This window comes from Anser anser, assembly GCF_964211835.1.
Source record: "Anser anser genome assembly, chromosome: 13".
NCBI classification, from domain to species: Eukaryota; Metazoa; Chordata; class Aves; order Anseriformes; family Anatidae; genus Anser; species Anser anser.
In genome coordinates, this window is record NC_139734.1 from 18,747,775 (window position 1) to 18,768,573 (window position 20,799).

General features: G+C 36.0%; 1 protein-coding gene across 24 annotated transcripts in view; it reads right to left on the bottom strand.

Moving 5' to 3' along the window:
- The window catches only part of PCDH11X (protocadherin 11 X-linked), a 490,740-nt gene that overhangs the window by 210,729 nt on the left and 259,212 nt on the right, over positions 1-20,799 (bottom strand). Inside the window, exon 6 of one of the 24 annotated variants that reach the window (XM_083797774.1) lies at positions 2-20,795. The exons of the other annotated variants lie outside the window; for them this stretch is intronic. Coding sequence (XP_083653900.1) covers positions 20,733-20,795 — 63 coding nt within the window. The 3' untranslated portion in view covers positions 2-20,732. Of the gene's footprint in view, position 1; positions 20,796-20,799 lie in introns of those variants that run through there. 24 annotated transcript variants of the gene reach the window in all.

Sequence of the window (20,799 nt, forward strand, 5' to 3'; positions counted from 1 at the left end):
AGCACCAGCAAAGCACCAGCATGTTTAATGATAAGCAACCATTAAGCTTTGTAAGTATTATACTGATTTGATTCCGAAGGGATGTGATTCCACACTATGAACAGCCTGTGTACAGCTTTTACCAGAGTCTTCCTCAAGTGATAACAATGAGATCAAAGCACCTTTTTTTTTTTTAAATAAAATAAAATAAAATAATATAAGAACTCTCCATCCAATTTGGAGAACCAATGAATAAGAATACAGAGGTGCATAGTCTCTTGTTAGAACGAGAAAAATGAAATGGAAATGAAAATAATTACAAATACAGAAAAGTGATTTTTTTGAAGTACGAAGTTCTGCTCCTCAAACAGGGAATAAACAGACATTTTTTACCCACTGAGTCTGACTTTGTCCTCCTATTCAGAGCATGGGGTTTTACATACCCAATTTTTGAACTAGGCATTCAGTGCCAGAGAACTCAGCTTACATAAGTGAAGTGCCTTTGATTTTCTTTTCATCATTATAACGTTCTTATTTCATTTACTGCAATTGCATCAATGTTGGTTTTATTTCCTGATTTGAAATATACTCATGCTTTCCCTCAACAACAATCAGAAAAACACATTGCCCTGTTACTAAAGGTGCTACCACAGATAAAGTCAGTCACAAGCATTTAAGAGCAACAATACAGTTTTGATTGGAAGTCAAAAAGATGCAAAACCTTGAATCATGATTCATATACCTGCTTTATAAATAATTTTGTCATATTTAATACAAATGATGCTTCAGATTTCAATCACACTATGAGCTTGTTCTACAGAAATTAGTTTCATAATAAAAATATACTCTTCTGTGACTAATGAACATAGAAGAGGTTTGCTCATTATCACTATAATCATTGTCTTTACTTTAAGGAGTTCATTAATACTGTTACATTCTATTACTTTAATAGGAATTAGCAAACTAGCAGTTGTTGATGTTGTTGCAGCATGTAGAATTAATATTTTGGAAGTTGTACCATTGCTAAAATATATATGTATAGATATATCCAAAAATTGCCTCCATGGAACATGGAGGAGCAAAACATTCTACTACTTGTCAAGGTATTGAACAGGATGATCTGGAACCTACCTTGTTAAATTATATTAGTATGATTTTGCTAGAATAAAATCAAACCCCAAAAGCCTAGATTTGTATTTGTGACTGACGCAAAAAAATAAAATCGGGATTTCTAGATTTTAATCCAGTTTTTCACTAAACAGATGTGAAATATCTATTTATATACAGTCATCCACTTTTAAAATTATGAAAAATTGAGATTTCACATGCATTTATATTTCACAATTACAGAATAGTTACAATACTAGAAAAAAAAATAGAATTTTGGCTTCATACAGGCTCAAGTCAAGTTACTGAGCATCTCAAAATGCATTATTTCCAAACATTTCTCTTAAAATGGATTGCAAATGGTATGTATGACTTTTTCTGGACAAGAGTGAACTGGCAGATGCCAAAATTCATATTATAAAATTGTATATTGAAATTATTGTTTCATTGCTCTTACGTGTTTACACACAGAATGTGTATGTCTTAAATATACTTTGCTGCAATTTTGATGAGTCTACCAAAAAGCCCTACAAAAGTACAAAACACCAAAAATGGACAAGATTTCATGAGGCTAAATGATTAAATTTTCTTTCTATTATTTGGGATAGCACTTAAGGATTCTTAAACTATTGCTATTATAGTGTGTGCAAGTAATTTTTTCCTAATAAGTCATCCTCTTAATTTGTCTCCAGTAAAATAGGAGTGCTAATATAAATGCTACATGATTAAGTCTGATTTTTCTATATCAGAGACATTTATTCATTTTGAAGCTTCTGTTGTAATATTTCTTTCAGCAAGTGTGCATGCAAGCATACGTTCCTTCCTATAGATAATAGCAACACTGAAGTAACACAAGCATGGGATTTTCCTTGCAAAATTTGTTGCACCACCAATGCAGCAATTTCATTAGATTTTGCAATTTAGAGAATTAAAACATTTCTGATCCATTTAAATAGCTGGAACCCTAGCTCTGACTCTTTTGTTTGGTTGGTTTGGTTTGTGTTTTTTGTTTGTTTTGCTTTGTTTTTGATAGAGGTAAACAACAACAACAACAACAAAGTAAGAAATGTCTATTACACTATCTATGGGCTTTGATTTTGTGCTTCAACAGCTACCCAAGTTGTTTTCAGCAGTCCAGTTTACCTCAATGGGGATTTCAAATTAAATGTGAAATACAGTACCTGTAGTAGATGGCTAGTATTTTGTGTATAAAAATACACAAAACCATTAAGCAATATGTCTCCTCCTGCACAGCATCTTGGAGAAATTACAAAGCCTCAGTAACATGCAATCCACAAAAAATAAAAAAAAAAAAGTTTAAAATTGAATGTCCAGAAAATATCCTGTATAAAATATAAAACTGTATTTGTAAAAATGAAAAGTTTCCATAAAAAACTATGTCCCATAAACTTCTAGATGAAGGTGAACCTTCATGTGAAGAAAAACTGTTCTGTCGATAATATGCTAGTGCTTGCTGCAGTCAAATAAGCACTTAGAGAGTAACCCTAGTTTACCTCCAGTATAGCCCTGGTGTTTTTATTCTAACATTTTATAAGGATGAAAACACCATTTGAATGTCAAAGCATTTGACTGGGGGAAAAATATCAAAGACTCTGGAAGCTAACACATATACAATTATTTTAAAATTTGTTTACACTTGTGTGTTCATGTGTGTGTGCCCAGATTCACAAAATGTAGAATGTCTCTTTGCACCTGAAATGTCCCCGCCATGTCTCAGTTTTATTCTCTCCATCATGATCTAAGTTCTCCATAAAACTGCAATGTGACTCGATAACTCCATCAACAAAGGGAGATTAAAATGTTCTGCTAGCATATAATGGATGGAAAGATAAAATAATTCATATTATATGCTTGAACATATTCAATTGAAAAGTCTTCAAGAAAGTCAGTGTTCTTATTTTTTTTAACCTTTCAAATCTAATTTAAGTAAAGGAAAAAACGTGGATGGGTTAATCTTTCCTTCACTGAAGGGCCAGAATACTCACATCAGCAAAGATGCCTGAAATTAACTTGTATTCTTAACCCCCCCAAAAGGTTCTAGTTTTTAAGGCCTAAAAAACTAACATATATATTGTTTCCCATTCAAAGAATTACAAAAACACATAAGGAGTGATATGCATATAGAGTTAGAAAGGAAACACCAAGACTTTTCAGTTTTTGTAGTTTTAGTTTCCTTTTACATTGCCAGGGGTACTGAAATGGAGTGACAATTTACAGACACTTTTCTGTAGCTAGCTGCTCCACATATTCAGTGAAATCCTTCTACCAAGAACAATTAATTCCAAAGAGCCCATGATGTATACTGTTGCGCATTTATCTCAAAGGAAAACAATTTCCTGTGCTGCTCTCTAGCTAACTGAAGAGTGGACAAGTGGGCAGATTTCATTCGAAATATGGGATAAACCTCGTTGCTGAGGAGCATTTATTTTGGTATCTCTGCAAAACCATTCGTCACAGCAGGAGAGGTGCTAACCCCATTGTGTTAGAAAATAATTTGATTCATGGCACTTGATATGGAATCATCCTGAAGCGACAAATCAAGCTTTAGGCACTGCATCGAAAGCTGTAAATGGTGAAAAATGAATTTGGAAGCATGGATTCCATCCTACCAGGCAGTAATATGAAACAAGTCCCATAGTAAGGATATAGTATTTTAGGTGAGAGGCAGTGTGTTAACTGAGCAACCCAATGCTTTTGACACCAGCCTTTCAACTTAGATGTCTTTATGTCAGGAGAGGCAGCTAAAAATCATCTCAAAATGAAGACTGAAGGTTATTGGAAGTCACAGGACAACAATACCTGCTCACTGCAATTGAAATCTGCCATGAGCATCTTCTCTTTCCTTCAGTTCCCTCCACACAACACCATTGACTTTCAATCTGGAACTAGTTCAATTGCCTTGATCATTTCAAGCTAATAACGCAGTTAGGAACATTTTACTTCTTCCTCAAAATCACAGCATACAAACACAACCTTTCTCTTAGGTTCTTACACATCCCTACTTGCTCCTGTCCAGAGGCTTCATAAGACTCCTATAAAGCGTGTTGCTCTTCCCAGACCTTCTCTGACTACAGAGAATGTTTCAACCCATACCTGGAAATGCTAGTTGTGTATTTTAATTTGCTAGCAAGGTTCTTATGAGGGAGAAAAAAACACACGTTTCTCTAAGATGATGAAGGGCAGCGTAACATTCTTTTTTTTCCCTCATAATTCTATCAGCTCTGTTGTTTGCTGAAATAGATGTCTTAGGGTTTTAGTATCTACACCCTATAAAGCTTGTTTCTCCATACAGAAGAAAGATCCAGATGTTTATTTTGCAGTCATTTGGAACTTGTAATGAATGTGATTAATTTAAAACTATATTACCTGAGGTTGGTACTCCACAAGAGACTTCATATAGGCATATTCATCAGCCCTATATATTCAAGCAGATTTACAACTGTACCTACATGGATCTCCTTGAAATCTAATCAAGTAATACAGACATGCAAAGCTGAACTGACCATGGAGAACGTTACTGGAGGTCTGTGTCAATAGGAACATGTTCATGGAACCAGAACCTTTAAAAATGTATTTATTGTTAAATTAACCTTGTACTTGGGAGACAGCTAAGGAGAAAGAAGTGGAGTCAACTTGATCTATGTGGATAATCCAATTCCTCTGGAAAAAAGACAAATATAACGCTAATAAGAAGTGGCTGCATATTTAAAGTAAAATATTAAGCTAAAGTGTCCTCTGCAATTGAACAATTTCCTATCTTTTTTGTTCTTTTCCTTATTTTTTCAATAATAATGTTCAGACTCAACTTGATAGAAATTCATTTCTCCTTAAAATACCCAATCTAACATTACAGTGTGAGTTACCACAGACAAGGGTTCTTGGGATTCAATTGTTCTTGAAGACGAAACTCAGCTCACTTCATGTATCATTTTGTTGAAGATCAGGGTACACATGATGCCTAGTCTTCAAGGACAGAACCATTTTCTGGACAGCCAAAGCACTGCAACACTGATCTGGATGCAGGTGATAAACCTATTTTAACATTTAATAAGTTAAGCACTTGGTTTGGAATCTAATAGATTCTTTCCTATTCTGTCTTCTTTGATCCAAGTATCCTCTAGCTACTAACCTTGAAGGTAGCACATAGATTAAATTCAGAATGATATACTTAAATAAGTTGCTGTTAGCAATGTGTTATCTTGTGACACTTAGGTCTATGAATTCTTTCAGTTGTCAATGACAGCTCAGTGATAAACTTCCCTCTCAGCCATAACATCCCCCGATGCACCTTATTTTCCCATTTGCTTTTATGTTTAACAAAATGTCATAAAGATACAAACAGGAATATATTGCATCAAATATTACTCTCACTAGCATTTTCTTAACAGACAATGACACAGACAAGAGATATATTTGTTTCTTCAGAAAATACAGAAAAATATTGAACCATCTTGTTCCTGCTTAACTTAGACTCTTAAAACAGGTAATGTATAGGCTCATATTCTGGAAGTCCAAAAAGCGAAGGGTTTTTTGTTTTTAATTTATTATAACTGTCTTTCATGTTAAGCTGTTTTTTTCCACCAATAGCACCCTTCTGGTCAGAAAGGTTAAAGAATCAGGAGGCTTTTCTGGAGCTTGCAGAGGACTTAAGAGAAAGCATCCAAGAGCCCCATTAATTAAGGTAACTGCTGCAGAAAAGTGTGTTATGCTGTCTCAGCACCATCTAGCTGACCCAAAAAAAAAGCTGTTTGTTAAGATACATATGCTCCAAGTATAATTATAAAAGACTTGTTTGAATTGTATTTAATACACAAATTTAAGCATTTTTTTCCTTGGAAAAAGAGGAGGAAGAAAAAAACCACACACAGCCTTGAAAGTAAATAGAAGAGTATCAGTATTCAATAGGTTATAGAACAGATACACACAACATGCACAGTTAGCATGCCATGTGAAGCACTGCAACAAGGGTGCCCAACTCCTGGTTCTTTAATGTTAAGAATAACACCAGGAATTCTTTAAAACAAACAAACGAACAAACAAACAAAATCATTCTCTGCCAGAAAACAACAAACATCAATAATCAAGACATGTTACATAGCTCAGCGTACAATACATATTTTCTTTGAACAGATCTGTCAGGCCCACATCAGAGAATTTTATGTAGCATAGAAGAAATACTATGCACATAAACTATTTCTTTCAACAGGCCATTTATTAAAGTAGGTCAATAATCTCATTTATTGCTTACTGTTCCTCAGACTCTCTAGAATGTAAGTGGTGTTCTTAGTGTTTAACACGCACATTCATGCACACCAGATATCTACAAGCACACGAGAAAAAAATACAGATTCTCTAGTAACTCAACTGCCTTAATCAGGAGTTTTCTTTCTCTGTGCTATGTTCACATGTATGTACCCTGAAAAAGGTATCTTTTTGTTACGATGAAGAATATATATATATATATAGGGAAGGAATATATATAATATATATATATATATATATATATGGATATGCATGCTCCATTCCCAGATGAACCTTATGGCTACTTAAGGAAGTCCACTAGACCTCATTTTCCACATTGTGCAATCTATGAGATAAAAGTAATACCATACAGTCACGGAACGGCTTGAGTTGGAAGAGACCTCAAAGATCATCAAGTTCCAAGCCCTTGCCATGGGCAGGGATGCCAGCCACCAGATCAGGTTGCCCAGGGCCTTGTCCAACCTGGCCTTGAACACCTCCAGGGATGGGGCATCCACAGCTTCTCTGGGCAGCCCATGCCAGTGCCTCACCACCGTCCGAGTTAAGAATTTTTTCCATATATCTAATCTAAATCTCCCCTCTTTCAGTTTAAAACCATTCCCCCTTGTCCTGACATTATCTGACTGAGAAAATGCTGCTCTCCATCTTTTTTATAAGCCCCCTTTAAGAACTGAAAAGCTGCAATAAGGTCATCCTGGAGCCTTTTCTTCTCTAGGCTGAACATCCCCAGCTCTCTCAGCCTCTCTTTCATAGGAGAGGTGCTCCAGCCCTATGAGCATCTTTGTGGCCCTCCTCAGGATCCACTCTAACAGATCAACATCCTTCTTGTGCTGGAGGCCCCAAACCTGGACACAGTACTCCAAGCAGGGCCTCACAAGGGCAAAGTAGAGGGGGACAATCACCTCCCTCCCCTGCTGGCCACTCCTCTGCTGATGCAGCCCAGGATGCAGTTGGCCTTCTGGGCTGCATGCACGCACTGCTGGCTCATGTCAAGCTTTTTGTCCACCAGAACCCCCAAGTCCTTCTCTTCAGGGCTGCTCTCAATGAATTCTTCTCCCAGTCTGCACTCATGTCAGGGATTGCCCAGACTCAGGTGGAGCACCTTGCACTCGGACTTGTTGAACCTCATTAGGTTCACCTGGGCCCACTTCTCCAGTGTGTCCAGGTCCCTTTGGATGGCATCTCTTCCTTCTCTTGTATTGACTGCACCACTCAACTTGGAGTTATTTGCAAACCTGCTGAGGGTGCACTTGATCCCATTGTCTATGTTGTTGTTAAAGATATTAAATAGTACCAGTCCCAAGACAGAGCCCTGAGGGACCACTTGTCACTGGCCTATAATAATATTTCACCTCCTCAACTGTTTTACAAATATGAGTCTATTAAAGCACGGAAAAAAAATATTATTGAGGAAAATACAAAAGAAAAACTTCTAACAAAGTAAAGCAAGTTAAGAGTGAATCTTTCAGCAATATTTGTAGTCTGTAGTACCTTCTCCTGGAGACAGCCTTCCCCCTGGAATACTGACAGTCATAGAATTGCATAAAAAAACAGAGCTTTATAATTTCATATGTCTTATTAAAAGCAAGAATAAAAGTAATAAACCTATATTATTTATAATTTTAATGTTTCCAAAACACATCTATTTTATAATCACTCCATACAATTACTGCTATGAGATGGGTAAGCTATGAAAGAATATTGACCTCCCTCCTTTGGAAGCCACAAGGTTTAGAGGAAGGATGTTTTCCACCTGGCTGTCCTATTACTCAGTAGGTATTCCAACAAAGCATCTAAGAGCTCCAGTGTTCATGACAGAAAAATGTGACCAGACAGGAAGTTGAGGTTGTGGACCTCCAGAAGCCTAATCCACCTTACTGCTGGTTGCTGTATCTCAAACTACACATTCCTGCCCATTTCTTGGGCTAGTTCTCATCACCTGACCCTTTCCTAAGCCTTTTCAGTACACTAGGCTGGAAGAAAGGCTACTGTGGTGCCCTGGTCATGATTTTCTTTTCACTACCTTTAACTCAGTCATTGTAGCAGTACATAGAACAGCATCATAATAACCCCTTGGCCCATGTTTTTATCTTACTGGAAAACAGATAAAAGCACCAATGATCTCTTAAAACAGTATTTAAATCCTAGAATTAGAAGAAGGAAACTTAAAGAGGTCTTACTCTTCAATAAACAACAAACACAGGTCCAAATGAGGGACTGATTATTGGCAGCTTTCAGAATTGTAGGGAATCCTATACTCCAAAAAATAACAAAAAATGAGTATTCTACTTTTAAGTAAGTATGCACACACACAAACCATTAAAAGGGAAAAGACCTTTGCTTGACACATAGGAAATAAGTGTATAAATCTGAAAGTCAAACTAATGCAAAAAAGAAAAACCTACAAATGTTGGTATCCCTCAGAGTAATAAGAAATTATTTAACAACAACAAAAAAAGATTAAGTTAATGAATGTCCTGAAAGGACTGACAAGTTTTATTCATTTATTTGGCATCAGTGCTCAAACAGAAGCCAAAAGAGGTGGCTGGAAGAAGAGATACATATGTTCTCTTTGACATTGGTTCCAACCTATTAATAGTACTCAAAACATATGCCACTGTTCACTCAGGCTTATCAAAACAGTCTCTGTACACATTTGCAGTTCTACAAAAGAAAGAAATCCACAAAGATCCAATTTTACGCTAAAAGCCTAATAAAGTGGACAAAACCACTTTTGATAACAGTACTGAAAGTACTCTGGGCTTCTAGCACTTGAAGTGCTGGAAAAAACTGACAGTTTTAAAATTAGTTATTCCACTCAGAAATATATTGCATCCTTCTTTAGTAATAAATAATTTGTTGTTGATTGTTGGAGGTGAGGCAGCTCTTGGGCTCATGCGTTTTTGGGGGGAAGAGGGAGAGGATTTTTCTGTATGATTTCTTACAGCATTCTGTTCATTTCCTATTCTGTCCACCATGCTTCATATTACATTTTTCTCTGTCCTCTCCAAGTTAAACTTGTTGATGCAATATCATACTTCCAATTTATTCTACTCTTAAAACTATGAATGGGCATAGGCAAGGTGCAAGGACAGTGTTTATTGGCTCTTCTCCACCACCACATTTCTAATTGCGTTACTAAAACAAAACAAAAAAACATTCCTACTCCTCTGAAGCTCCCTGGTACACACTACTTCACAGTGAATTGTTCTCTTTACTATATAGATATGTATGTATACTTACGTGTGTGTAGAAAACATGCAGCTATATCCCTGTTTAACGTGAGTAATCTTACAGGAATATGCTATTCTTTCTACATGGTGTGCAGTAAATACTGTTACAGGTCTATACGTAACAAGCATATTCATTGCTCCTAGGGATGAAATCCCGTAGTTCCAAAGATAAATAGTTTCTAAAGATAGAGCTGCTGAAAGATTTCTATATTCAATAAAAATTACAGGAAGAATGTTTTGGGCAAGAAGCAGAACTAAACATACCAAGCCCTACATAAGTTTTGTAGGTACAAGTCATACGGAGGAGCAAAACTGTAGTGCCTACTCAAAATGTATAGTTTTTCAAATACAGCAGAAAAAGTTTAAACATTAACAACGACAGATCTGAAACAAATACAAGTGCAGTTACTGTAACCTCATTAAGATCTGTGGATGGTTGATTTATCATCCTGTCTTCACAAAAAAAAATATTAGAATATATACAGCATACTATTTTATCAATATTTTACTACTGTTAAGACACAAGAAAATTAAGCTAATGATTTGGTCTTTTTCCTAAGACCATATAATGCACCAAGTCAGAGTGAAACAGTGCAGGAGCCTAAATATTTGTAAAAGAAACACTTAAACAGAAGCTTGACCATGATGCTTCTTAAGAAGTTGATGTTTCCTAGCTGAAACTTAAGGACATAGCTTAAGTCCCTGTGTCCCCTTTCAGATGTTAAATGGAGATACATAACACTTCATCTTTTTGACTTGTTATTTTACACAAAGGTTTAACATTTACATGACTGCTAGTGCCCAGAATCCAGGTAGCTAGATTTCAGTAAAGTATTAGGGCTGCTATTGTCAATGCAGTCATCATCATGTAAAATTTATTAGAACACCATGCATCTAACAGTTGCACTGGAGTACACTTTCATCCATTGGAACTGGAACTCTGAGTATTTGATTTTTCAGGACAAACCAATAAATAAAAGAAATGCCTACTTGCATGAAAAAACTTAAAGGATTTCAATTATTTGCTATTAAAAACTGAGCAATAAAGTGCTCAAACTAGAAGGAGAAATATTAATATAAGATTAATATATGACACCCAAATCCATAATATACACCTATATGAGGCAGTCTAGCAGCATTTCATCAGCCACAGAATTTGCATCTTAGAAATTGCTAAGGCAGGCAGAATATAATGCCTGATGAGTCCTGACAGCCAAGGGATTAACGAGAACAGAGACAAGTAATTCCACCCTGGGTTTTACCTGCAACTGACACAGGTTGAAGTATTTAATGAATTATTCCAAAGAGATGAGAAGAGTGACAGAGTCCTCCACCTGTCTCACATCAGCTCAGGTACAGTTTAATAGCTCTTCTCACCTGTTAGCATCCTGAATAAATCCTAGATGGGATTGCTGTGTTATTCTCATAGAACTGGGTATTAGTTTAAGCAGGTGAAATGTAACCTGACTTCAGAGTCTCTCATGGTGGGATCTTGACATTGAATATGGATATAAACCCATATACTAACAATACTTTGTATTGCATCGTTACACTTACTTCTGAAGACAATGGAGAAACAATTAAGCAACTTGTTCAAGAATATATCACATTCCTTTTACAAGGGGTCCAAGCACTCTGACTTGCTGGTATTATGCTTTCTTTAGAGGATCACCCTTTCATTCCCTTGGCAATCTGAGCGCATTACTGAATATTCATTTTGTGATTCACAGTACTATAGCATTTTTGAGTTTGCCTCTGGATCAGAGATAAAATTTCTGAATAGAGCTTTGTAGCTTGGAGTGTTTAGTTTTCCTGTAACATCATTACTGAGCTAGCTACGCACATCCTAGGACATCAATTCCAGATATCCTGCCAAAGATGAGATGAGATCCAAAGGGCTACATTCATTAGCTGCCAAAAAACGCTGGGGGGAAGGGATAGAAAATCGTCTACATCTGTGACAGTGGAAAAAAAGAAATACAATGTAGTTAAATATGAAAATACAAGCAAATATTTATACAAGTTAAAAATGAGTGTAGCAAAACCAAATCTTATTTTCAAAATACAAATAAGCTTACTGAATATTAGAGAGAACAGATTTTTGAACAAAGTATTATATAAACACTAAAGGAATACTGGTACTTGATATTTAGGTAACATTTTCATTTGCTTTTCTTGTATTGTATTCTCTTAGTATTCTCCCAGGAAGAATGTGAGCTGCTTTTCTTGATTGTTTCACTATAGTGGCTGAGCATTCTGTATTATCTACAGATGGAGCTGTATATTAACATAGTTGGTTTAGTACAAACAGCTCAATCAATGTAACACAAGGATTAATCATCATACTCATAAGACTGATTTCCTGTAAATGCTGGGGAGAAAAACAGGGACTTGTAAGAAGACCCCTTTCAGCCCTCACAAGAGCTCTGTGTTTTTCAACTTGAGATATTTGGGCCTTGCAAGGAGTAGAAAACATTTTATCTTTTTACTGGTAAGCATCCACCTAAGTATCTTGAATGAAGAATGGAAGGATCTGGGGCATAAACCTGTTTCCTGGCATTGATTTTACTTATGTTCATTGTTCATGAGCACAAACTCTCTTTTTTTTAAAGCACTCTTACTCTAAAGATGCTTTCTTTTACAGCTTCCATCTCAAAGGAAGCATTTGATTATTGTTTGCATGTGTATATTGCTCATCTAGCAGCAGTGCAATCTATACTGCTAACTCAATATCAACATAGATGGATCTCTGGTGTTAGTACTTTAGAATGAATAGCGATTACACGAATGGTTGTACATTAAAGCAACATACATTAAGACCTTTGAAGTGTAAATTACTAAAAATACACAAATATAACAGTTCTTCCCTCTGTCCTGTGTACCTTTGTAAGCTTAATCTGAGTCATGTAATATCATAAATAATATAACTCCCAGAACTGGAAACAGAAGCACAACATTGCCAATAAATGAAAGGCAGAGTTCAATTCCATTTTCTATACTTTGTACATTATTAACTAATATAATATTATCTTGATAAAATAATGTTTTTGATTTTAAATACACATATGAAGTTTGGGGGTAAGATTTTTTCAGTAAGGACAGTCTTATATATTGCTCTTTAGACCATACCTTCAATTTGAATTTCTTTTCTCCAAAGTTATTTTAAGCTTAAAGTTCTCAAAAGGGGCTTTGAAATCCATTTGTAATACTCAGAAGTACAGAAGAACAAAGTTTTAAATTGTTACTTAATAGAAGAGTTTAATCCATACATCAGGTCCATCAGTACTTCAGAAAGTAATAATAAAACTAGTTTTGAAGAAAAAATAAGAGAGAACACAGACACAGAATTCATACAAGTTTGTTTGGCTGATCGTTTTTGCATAAATTGCAAAATTGCTTAATGTTATGTTTGGAAAATAATGGTAAATATATTGGTAAATATAAAAATATATTTTTATAGCAAAATAATTTATTAGCATTAAACTGTTAATTGTTTTTGTTGTCTTTATTAAGTTCTAAAATATTAAAACATTATAAAAGCATTTATAAAACATACGCACTATACTAGAAGGGCACCTTCTAGAAGAAATTTGAGGATTTAAAATATTGTTTAAAATTTCAGTTTCAGCCAAGTCACAGGAATCTGCCTACCCTTAGAACTGAATCAGGCATAGTTTCACTGCTCCATTACTCCTTGCGAGTTCTTTCTGAGCCCTGTGTTGACAGCAGTTTACTTCCTCTCCTGCCGGAACTGATTGGTTCTGACCAGACAAACAAGCAAGTATAAAGAAACAGGGATTTCTTTCCATATTCAGAATAATCCTGCACATCAGTAAGGGTAACTCCTTTGTAGGACTGTGTACTGATAGAGGAGTACTGTAAAGCATCACCGACGTCCTTCAGAACTTGTTCTGAGAAACTGGAAGATAATTTAAGGATAGAAAAACCTAGAGGGATCTTTAAGCTGCTGCATCCATGATGTAAAACAAAGAACTCTTGAAACTGGATATAAGGTTCTCAAACACACAGGGTGTCAGGAGGTATATTTCAGAAGAAATCCCATAAAACAGAACATCCATCTGAGTGTACCTTCACAACTGCTGTATTTCCTCCCTCTCTCCCTCACACCTAGTTGCTTCACTTCTGTGCATTACCTCAATAAATTTTTTTTTTGTTTCAAAAAGAGGATGAACAGGCAGCATTTTTAACCACGGAAGTCTACATAGTTAAGATCTAGCTTCTTATCTTACAGATCATCTTTGACAATCCTTTATAGCTACTTAGCAGAATAATATTAATTTTATAAATAGGAATGATCTATTTAATACCTTTTCCTTTATTAAAGCATTTAATATAATTATAGAGGAAATGAAATTTCCCGAATTTGAAGTCAAACATGCAGCCTGCACACTTGAAAAGCTGGCTTCGCTCAGCCTGCCAAATACAGGTCAGGCCTGAAGGCTCTGCCCTCCGCTAACTGAAGGTTGCGATCCAGCCTCCTGCCTCCGGCCCAGTCGAACATGGAGGTTTGGACTGCGAGGAGCAAATGAGTGCAGTTCTGTCCAAAGCACATACTGAGGGGGAACTCAGTCAGAAATGGAAGAAAAGCAGTAAAGGAAATAATTTCCTATTACGTTACAGAGCTGTGAAATGGTTAGCTGTATTCCCGAGGATGAAAAGGTACAGCATGATGCTTGCAGGCAAGCAGGGAAGTTTGCGTTCGAACATATGTTTTCCCAAGCCCTCAGATGGTTCTGCACACCTTCATGTCAGTACAAACGCACCGACTGCACCGGTGACAGCTGCTTTGAAGGCGAGTGGCCAGGGGCAGGCAGCGACTTTTACATTCCCAGCTACTGAGCTACTATTTCAGTTACCTGCTTGCCTCGACAGACAGAAACCACTTTGTAATTTCACCTCAGGCAAACACGGAGCAGTACGCAATGTGCTCCGTCGAGAATCCCCGTCAGTTCAGCTGCTGCCACCTTTAGTTTAGCACTTTGGTGAACATACTCTTTTACAAGGCTGGCCATTTGCTCGAGGCCTCGGGGCGATTTAATTTTAGACATTAGTAAGAAAAAAAAGCCGCCACACTGAGCAGGAACCTTTCCACCTTAGGATCTACAGGGCAATTTAACTACAAGAACTATGATTTTTGCTTGTAGGAATTTCACCTCTTTGAAATAGCTAAACAAAGAAAAAGAGTCTCAGAGAGACAAAACCCCTACCTATAAAAATACTCTGGAGAGGGTCCTGAAATTTCCATGTATGTTTACATATGCAAGTACAGATTCATTCCTTAGTTATCTTCTATAAATGCAGCAAAATAACTCATCATCTATGCACGTGTAGTACATAGAGTTGACAAAAATGTAGTGAATGTGTGCTTATTTGTGTGATATTCATTGCTCTCTTCTCTAATGCTCTTGCTCTGAGAAAATTGAAACTTGTATTAATTAAGAAAAGTTCATTAGTTCAACAGATGCATTAACCGTTTTGGGGAAATGTACACCAAGGACTAAATTAATCAGCATTCTGAAATCAAGTCACAATTTCTCTCCCTGTGTATTAATTTTTTAAAATACTTTTCAATACAGATGTACATAAAAATCATTTTGGGTGTGTATTTATTTCTTACTATAATTCTATAACAGTCAGCTCTCACATAAAAATACATTTTTAACCTTATTTAAACAAAAGGCCAATCTAAGAAACCACCTGGGCTTTCAGGTCTGTTTTCAGACATTATTAATTTGGAAGTATTAGGCTGTGCCCTCCACTGACTCCAACAATGCCCACTGAAGAAGTCATCTTTCCAATAAATTAGCCCAATCCCCACTGATAAACCCCCTTCACATCTGTGTGTTCCTTAACAACTGTCAGCCAGATGAGTTCATTTATTTTAAGCTCTGTTTTTGACTATCAAGTCTTTACCAAACAACTTCATTTTAGTTGCAAGGGCACACCTGCAGCTGCAATAATGTCAGGCACATCTTGATCTGGTTCTTTCGGGCTGTAGACAGTTCCAAGAGAGCTGCAACAAGGTGAGCCGGTCAGGCTGGCAATTACTGAGGTTGCCTAACAGTTTCTGGGGTATCTCTTTTTATATTTGTTTATAAAGACTCCACCAGATTTTAACAGTTCCATTTGATCTTTTTTTATGGCCATGTTACTTTAGTACGTTACTAAAAAAATATGAAAAGTAGATTACTTTGTATTAAAATCTTGCAGTCACATTTTATTTGATATTTTCTCTCAGTGCCATAGTTAAGGAACTTGTGCCAGTGATATGCTAGTTGTCATGGATGTGAAAAGCTGCCAATATTGTAAAACCTTTGTTCTTCATAAAAAATAAGGGCAACAGCCTGTGGACCTAGGCAAGACAAGCCTAATTTAGGACTGATCAAGTCTTTTCGGTGGCAATGTCAACACGGATCTGCCACATACCCTTGCAGCAAAGGCCAAACACAGCATCATTTTATCACCACACTTGCTTCATAATCCCTCTCCTTACTTTACAACTTCTAGTCACTAATTTTGGCATGGCTAAACGGCGAATTAACATCAGTGAAGTTCACTTTATCATTGTGTGCTACATTTTAATATAAGAATATTTCAAAGTGAAATACATCCAGCTGCATGTAGTTTCCAAACAGCAGGAAATATATTATTGGTGGGAAAATAAAGTCAGATTGAAAACTGCTTACAAGATCAGTATCAAAGAGTTAGTATTTTAAAATACTTGTTTCACAGAAATCAACACATTTATATCAAACAAGAGGATCTTGGGGAAAAAAATTCTCATCTTCAACGATATGTAACTAACATTTACATTTCTATTTCAAATGAGTTTCATTCTGAAAAGCTTCTATACCTTTAACAAGATCCCAATTTCAGAAGAAAAACTCCTTTTCAAACAAAGAGGTAACCATAACTGCCTGATCAGCATAAGAAATAACTGAAAGTTTTTTATCAAAAATAATCCACATCTCTCTCAGTTACCAATCATATGAGAAATGGTTAGTTTTTGCCAAGTTTACACTTGTGTACTCACAGATTGTGACTTCATTAGTACATAAGACATTCTATACCTGACTTTAGTCTCCTTAGCACAAGCCGCATTTTCACTGCTTTCCTGCTTCTTATATTCATACAGTTTTCACAAAATATTAAGCATTACAGACTTTCCAGTGCCACCTCAGTTCCATCATTCATCACAGATTCAAAACATTAAGATGATGAGACAAATTTTGGAGGGAAAATATTCTTGTTAAGAATCTGCAATCTTGCCTTTAAAATACTCTTACAAACTAACATAACTAGTTTTTCAGAATTCAGTGTAGGAATCATTCATTTAACATTCAGAAACTAACATACCTACAAGAAAGAGCATTACATTTTGAAATTAATCCAAGCTGTCACTTATCCATTACCATCCACCAACTTTTTTCAGCATACCACTAAATCCTATTTGTCTGGCAAAACACTGCTAGCTAACTGCATTGGTTTAATTCCATCTATTCTATTAACTACTAGAAACTAATTATCAATATCCAGTGAACATTGCTGTAAATATTTTTTTCCTCTTTCCCTTAATCAAGAGAGAATTTGGTGCTGCAAATTTCATATAGATACATGCTGCTTACTCCCATCTAAAGGCTGGAAACTTAATTTTTAGAGAGACTACCTAGAAGCTTCAACTACAAATCCATACCTCCCCGCATTTGTGACAAATTCTGATGCAGTACAAAGATAAACATTCATTGTAACTTGCAGAGATAGTTTACTATTTATTGTCCATTAGTGGATTTTAAACGTAAGACCTGTCTTTATGTCTTTAAATTTTACATGGCTTTATTTTAACAGTTGTACTAACATGGAGCATAACTCAGAGGCAGCTATCCATCAAACAAAGCGCAGAGAGACAAAACACAGTGTTGTAAATACACACAGAGGTGTGGCTAAGAACTAGATGCAGTATAGCTGTGCAGGAATGCTATGATGAGCAAAAGCCAAAGTGTAGTCATAAAATTCCCAATCTTGCAGGCTGGAAATCCAAGGACCTACATGATTCTGTATTGTTACAAATTGTGAAATCATTCACCTATACAGATGACCTTCCTAAGACTAGTGACCAAGTGTTGAATGCCTCCAATGCGACCAAGTCGTGCTGCTGACTGAACATACATCTCACATCTTCCTCCTCCTGCCCTTTTTGCTTATGAATCTATAGAGCAATCTGTGCCAACTTCATTCTGTTTCCCTTAGGGAAGTCAAACTCTATTCTGTGTGCTCTCTTTTAATAGAAATACTGGATACCACATCCCCAGAGAACCTTGAAAACTTGCAGTTAAATGGAAAGAATACACTTGACCATATATCTCAGACTGATGGAGACACACATCATGAAAGTAATATAAATAAAATATTAATTCTAAGGTAATGGAAAAAGTGCCTTCCTAACTTTTTCTTCAGTTTAAAAAAAAAATATCTTGAGACTTTCTTAGCTCAAGAGAAAGATTCTAGCAAGTTTTGAATTTTCATACAGTCAATAAAACACTTTTAGAAAAAAAAAAAAAGAAATCTTCCCAGCTTCTCAAAGGTATTTAGACATTCAACCCTCTGCTGAAACCAGATAAAATTAGGAGTCACAAAATTCTGAAAATATGTCTGAATTATGGATTCTTACCAATTCAAATGAGGACTGCATTCACCCTTACAAAACTAGACAAAGGGCTCGAAGTTTAATTAATGCATAAATACCAAAGATATCAGACTATAAAACACAGTTCATGTTGATGGCTAGATACACGCATCTCCATGCAAATTTTAATTACTAGTCAACATTTAGGAGTGTCATGGTGAGACACATGATTTATTTTAGTGCTGTTATAGACTTAAAGCTGATTTCATTGAGGTCATGCTCCAAAGCAAAATTGCACCACATAGCAGTAAGCCAGTATAGCAGAGTATTAAATTAATACAGTGTCTCCCATTAGCTAATAAATTACAAGTGTGGTATCAGACCATCTGCTGGGAGTGAAGCATGATGAGTCGCAGTGATCATGCTGATTGACATTCTGGTTTGAACATCTAGTCAGTGTTAGTTCACCTTCTTGGCTTCAATAGATACTTCACTCATAATTCATATTTACAACGCTGTTTTCAGGGCTGGTGGCTAAGAGGAAAGTTCATCCTTATCCTCCCATACTCCTTTGCGCTTTGCATAACAGAGTCTCCAGTGAATGGCTAAGTTCAGTGCAGTTTCATTTGCAATTGATTGCAAATGTCTAATCATTTTATAAATTTTTAATAATTTTATATGAATTGCAGAATTTTGATTAGCTTTACAGAGTTTCTACAGAAAGAAACTATCCCACCCACACTAAGCCATTCTTAAACCACTGAAGTACAGTTTTTAATATGTTTTGTAAAATGATAGAACTGTCATCTGAAGCATTTGCGATACATCCCAAACAGGCTTTATGCTTGGGGGAAAAATTGCAATCCTTAGGATTTCCCTTAGCACTACCCCAAGTCATACCAAAGGAGTTTGCACATGGCTCCAGCCCTCTGTTCACGGCATACAGGGCTACAGACTACTTCGTGCCACACTTTGGGATCTTTTACACTGCATATTGTGCATTTGTGTTCTCAACCAATGCTATTTATTGTTTTCATCATAATGCCTTGATTTTAAATTTCACGAAGCAATACTAGCTAGTTAAGCCTCACAAGAAAACTCCAATGCATCTACACATTTTTATACATGCATATATCAGGGTAGATCGGTCTAACCAGCAGTGAACTGTAGCTATTCCCAAAGGCATGGAAAATAAAGATTGAAGTATGGATGATACCTTTTAAATCAACAAATTACCATTTTCTGATGGAATAAAGGAAATAAACTGTGTCATTTTGTGGCATGTTGCCAGGACAGCTTCTCTCAGCCATGGATACAGTGACCTTAAATTTTCTGGTTATTTCTTTTCAATACTAAAACAAAACAATACCTACACCTTAAACTCCTAATATTTAAAGAGTTTTAATACAAAATCTGTATATTTTTAGAAAAATTCTATTGTACATTTATTAAAAAAAAAAATCTTATCTATAATTGTTGGCTATATGTATATATTTAAGATTAGTATTAATAGAATGGATGCAAACAACTACACAAATTGGACAAAAGCAAAATACCTGATTTCCTCACAAATTATCCATCACCATTAGCACAACTAGGAATATCTACCTTAATTAAAAATAAAAAAGCAAAAAAGCAAGCTACAAAAAACAAGCCAAGAAAAAAAAGGGAAAGTTATTCAATGCCAATGTACCTAATACAAACCTACCTTACACTAATATAACATTATTTCCTATGCATGTTCAACATAAATAATGATAGGGAGAACATGGGAAAAGCAAAATTATTATTGTTATTGTCGTTACTTATAAAGTCAGTTAGTTATAAAGTCTGTATATCCGTTCAGTGAGCTAATTTTACAAATCAAGACAAACAAGTAATTCTTCAATGCCTCCCAGGCAATGATATGCTAACAATTTGGAGATTAAATATTTCTACTTACTATACCATAATTCAGTAAAACAGATACACACGATGCATTCATAGTATCATTTGCGCAGTGTAATTCGAAGCACATCTGTATAATCTTTGCTTTTCTAAGATTTACAATGTTGATCAACAATACGATGAAAATATGCTCAGCAGTGAGGTGCTGCAAATGACATTGCTATCTATGCCTATGCAAGGAACTCAAGGCATCAAGCTTGTCGTTCACCTTTGCTGACACTCAGCAGAAGATTAAAAAAAAAAATAGCAGAACCATCTTTACGCTGCTCTTCAACTTAGTGATGAAAGTTAGAAAATAGATTTCTGCCACCTGGGTAAGTTAGAGCAGACTTCAGGCAGCTGAAGCATTCGCTGTGCAGCAGAGGTCACCTAACCATCGCTTCACAGCCTAACACAGATGAAGTGCAGCAGTGCACCAATAAAGCATTACCATCTGGCCACATCTCTTCCATTGCCACTAGGACATAAAGGAGGGTGCAAGAGCATCTAAGGAAATAACACATTAAGTGTGGCCAATACACCCTTGAGCCTTGGATGCTTCAAGCGTGGCTCCCATGCTGTAGCCCACCACTGGGCCTGAATGGTGCTGTTGCAATCCAAACCTGC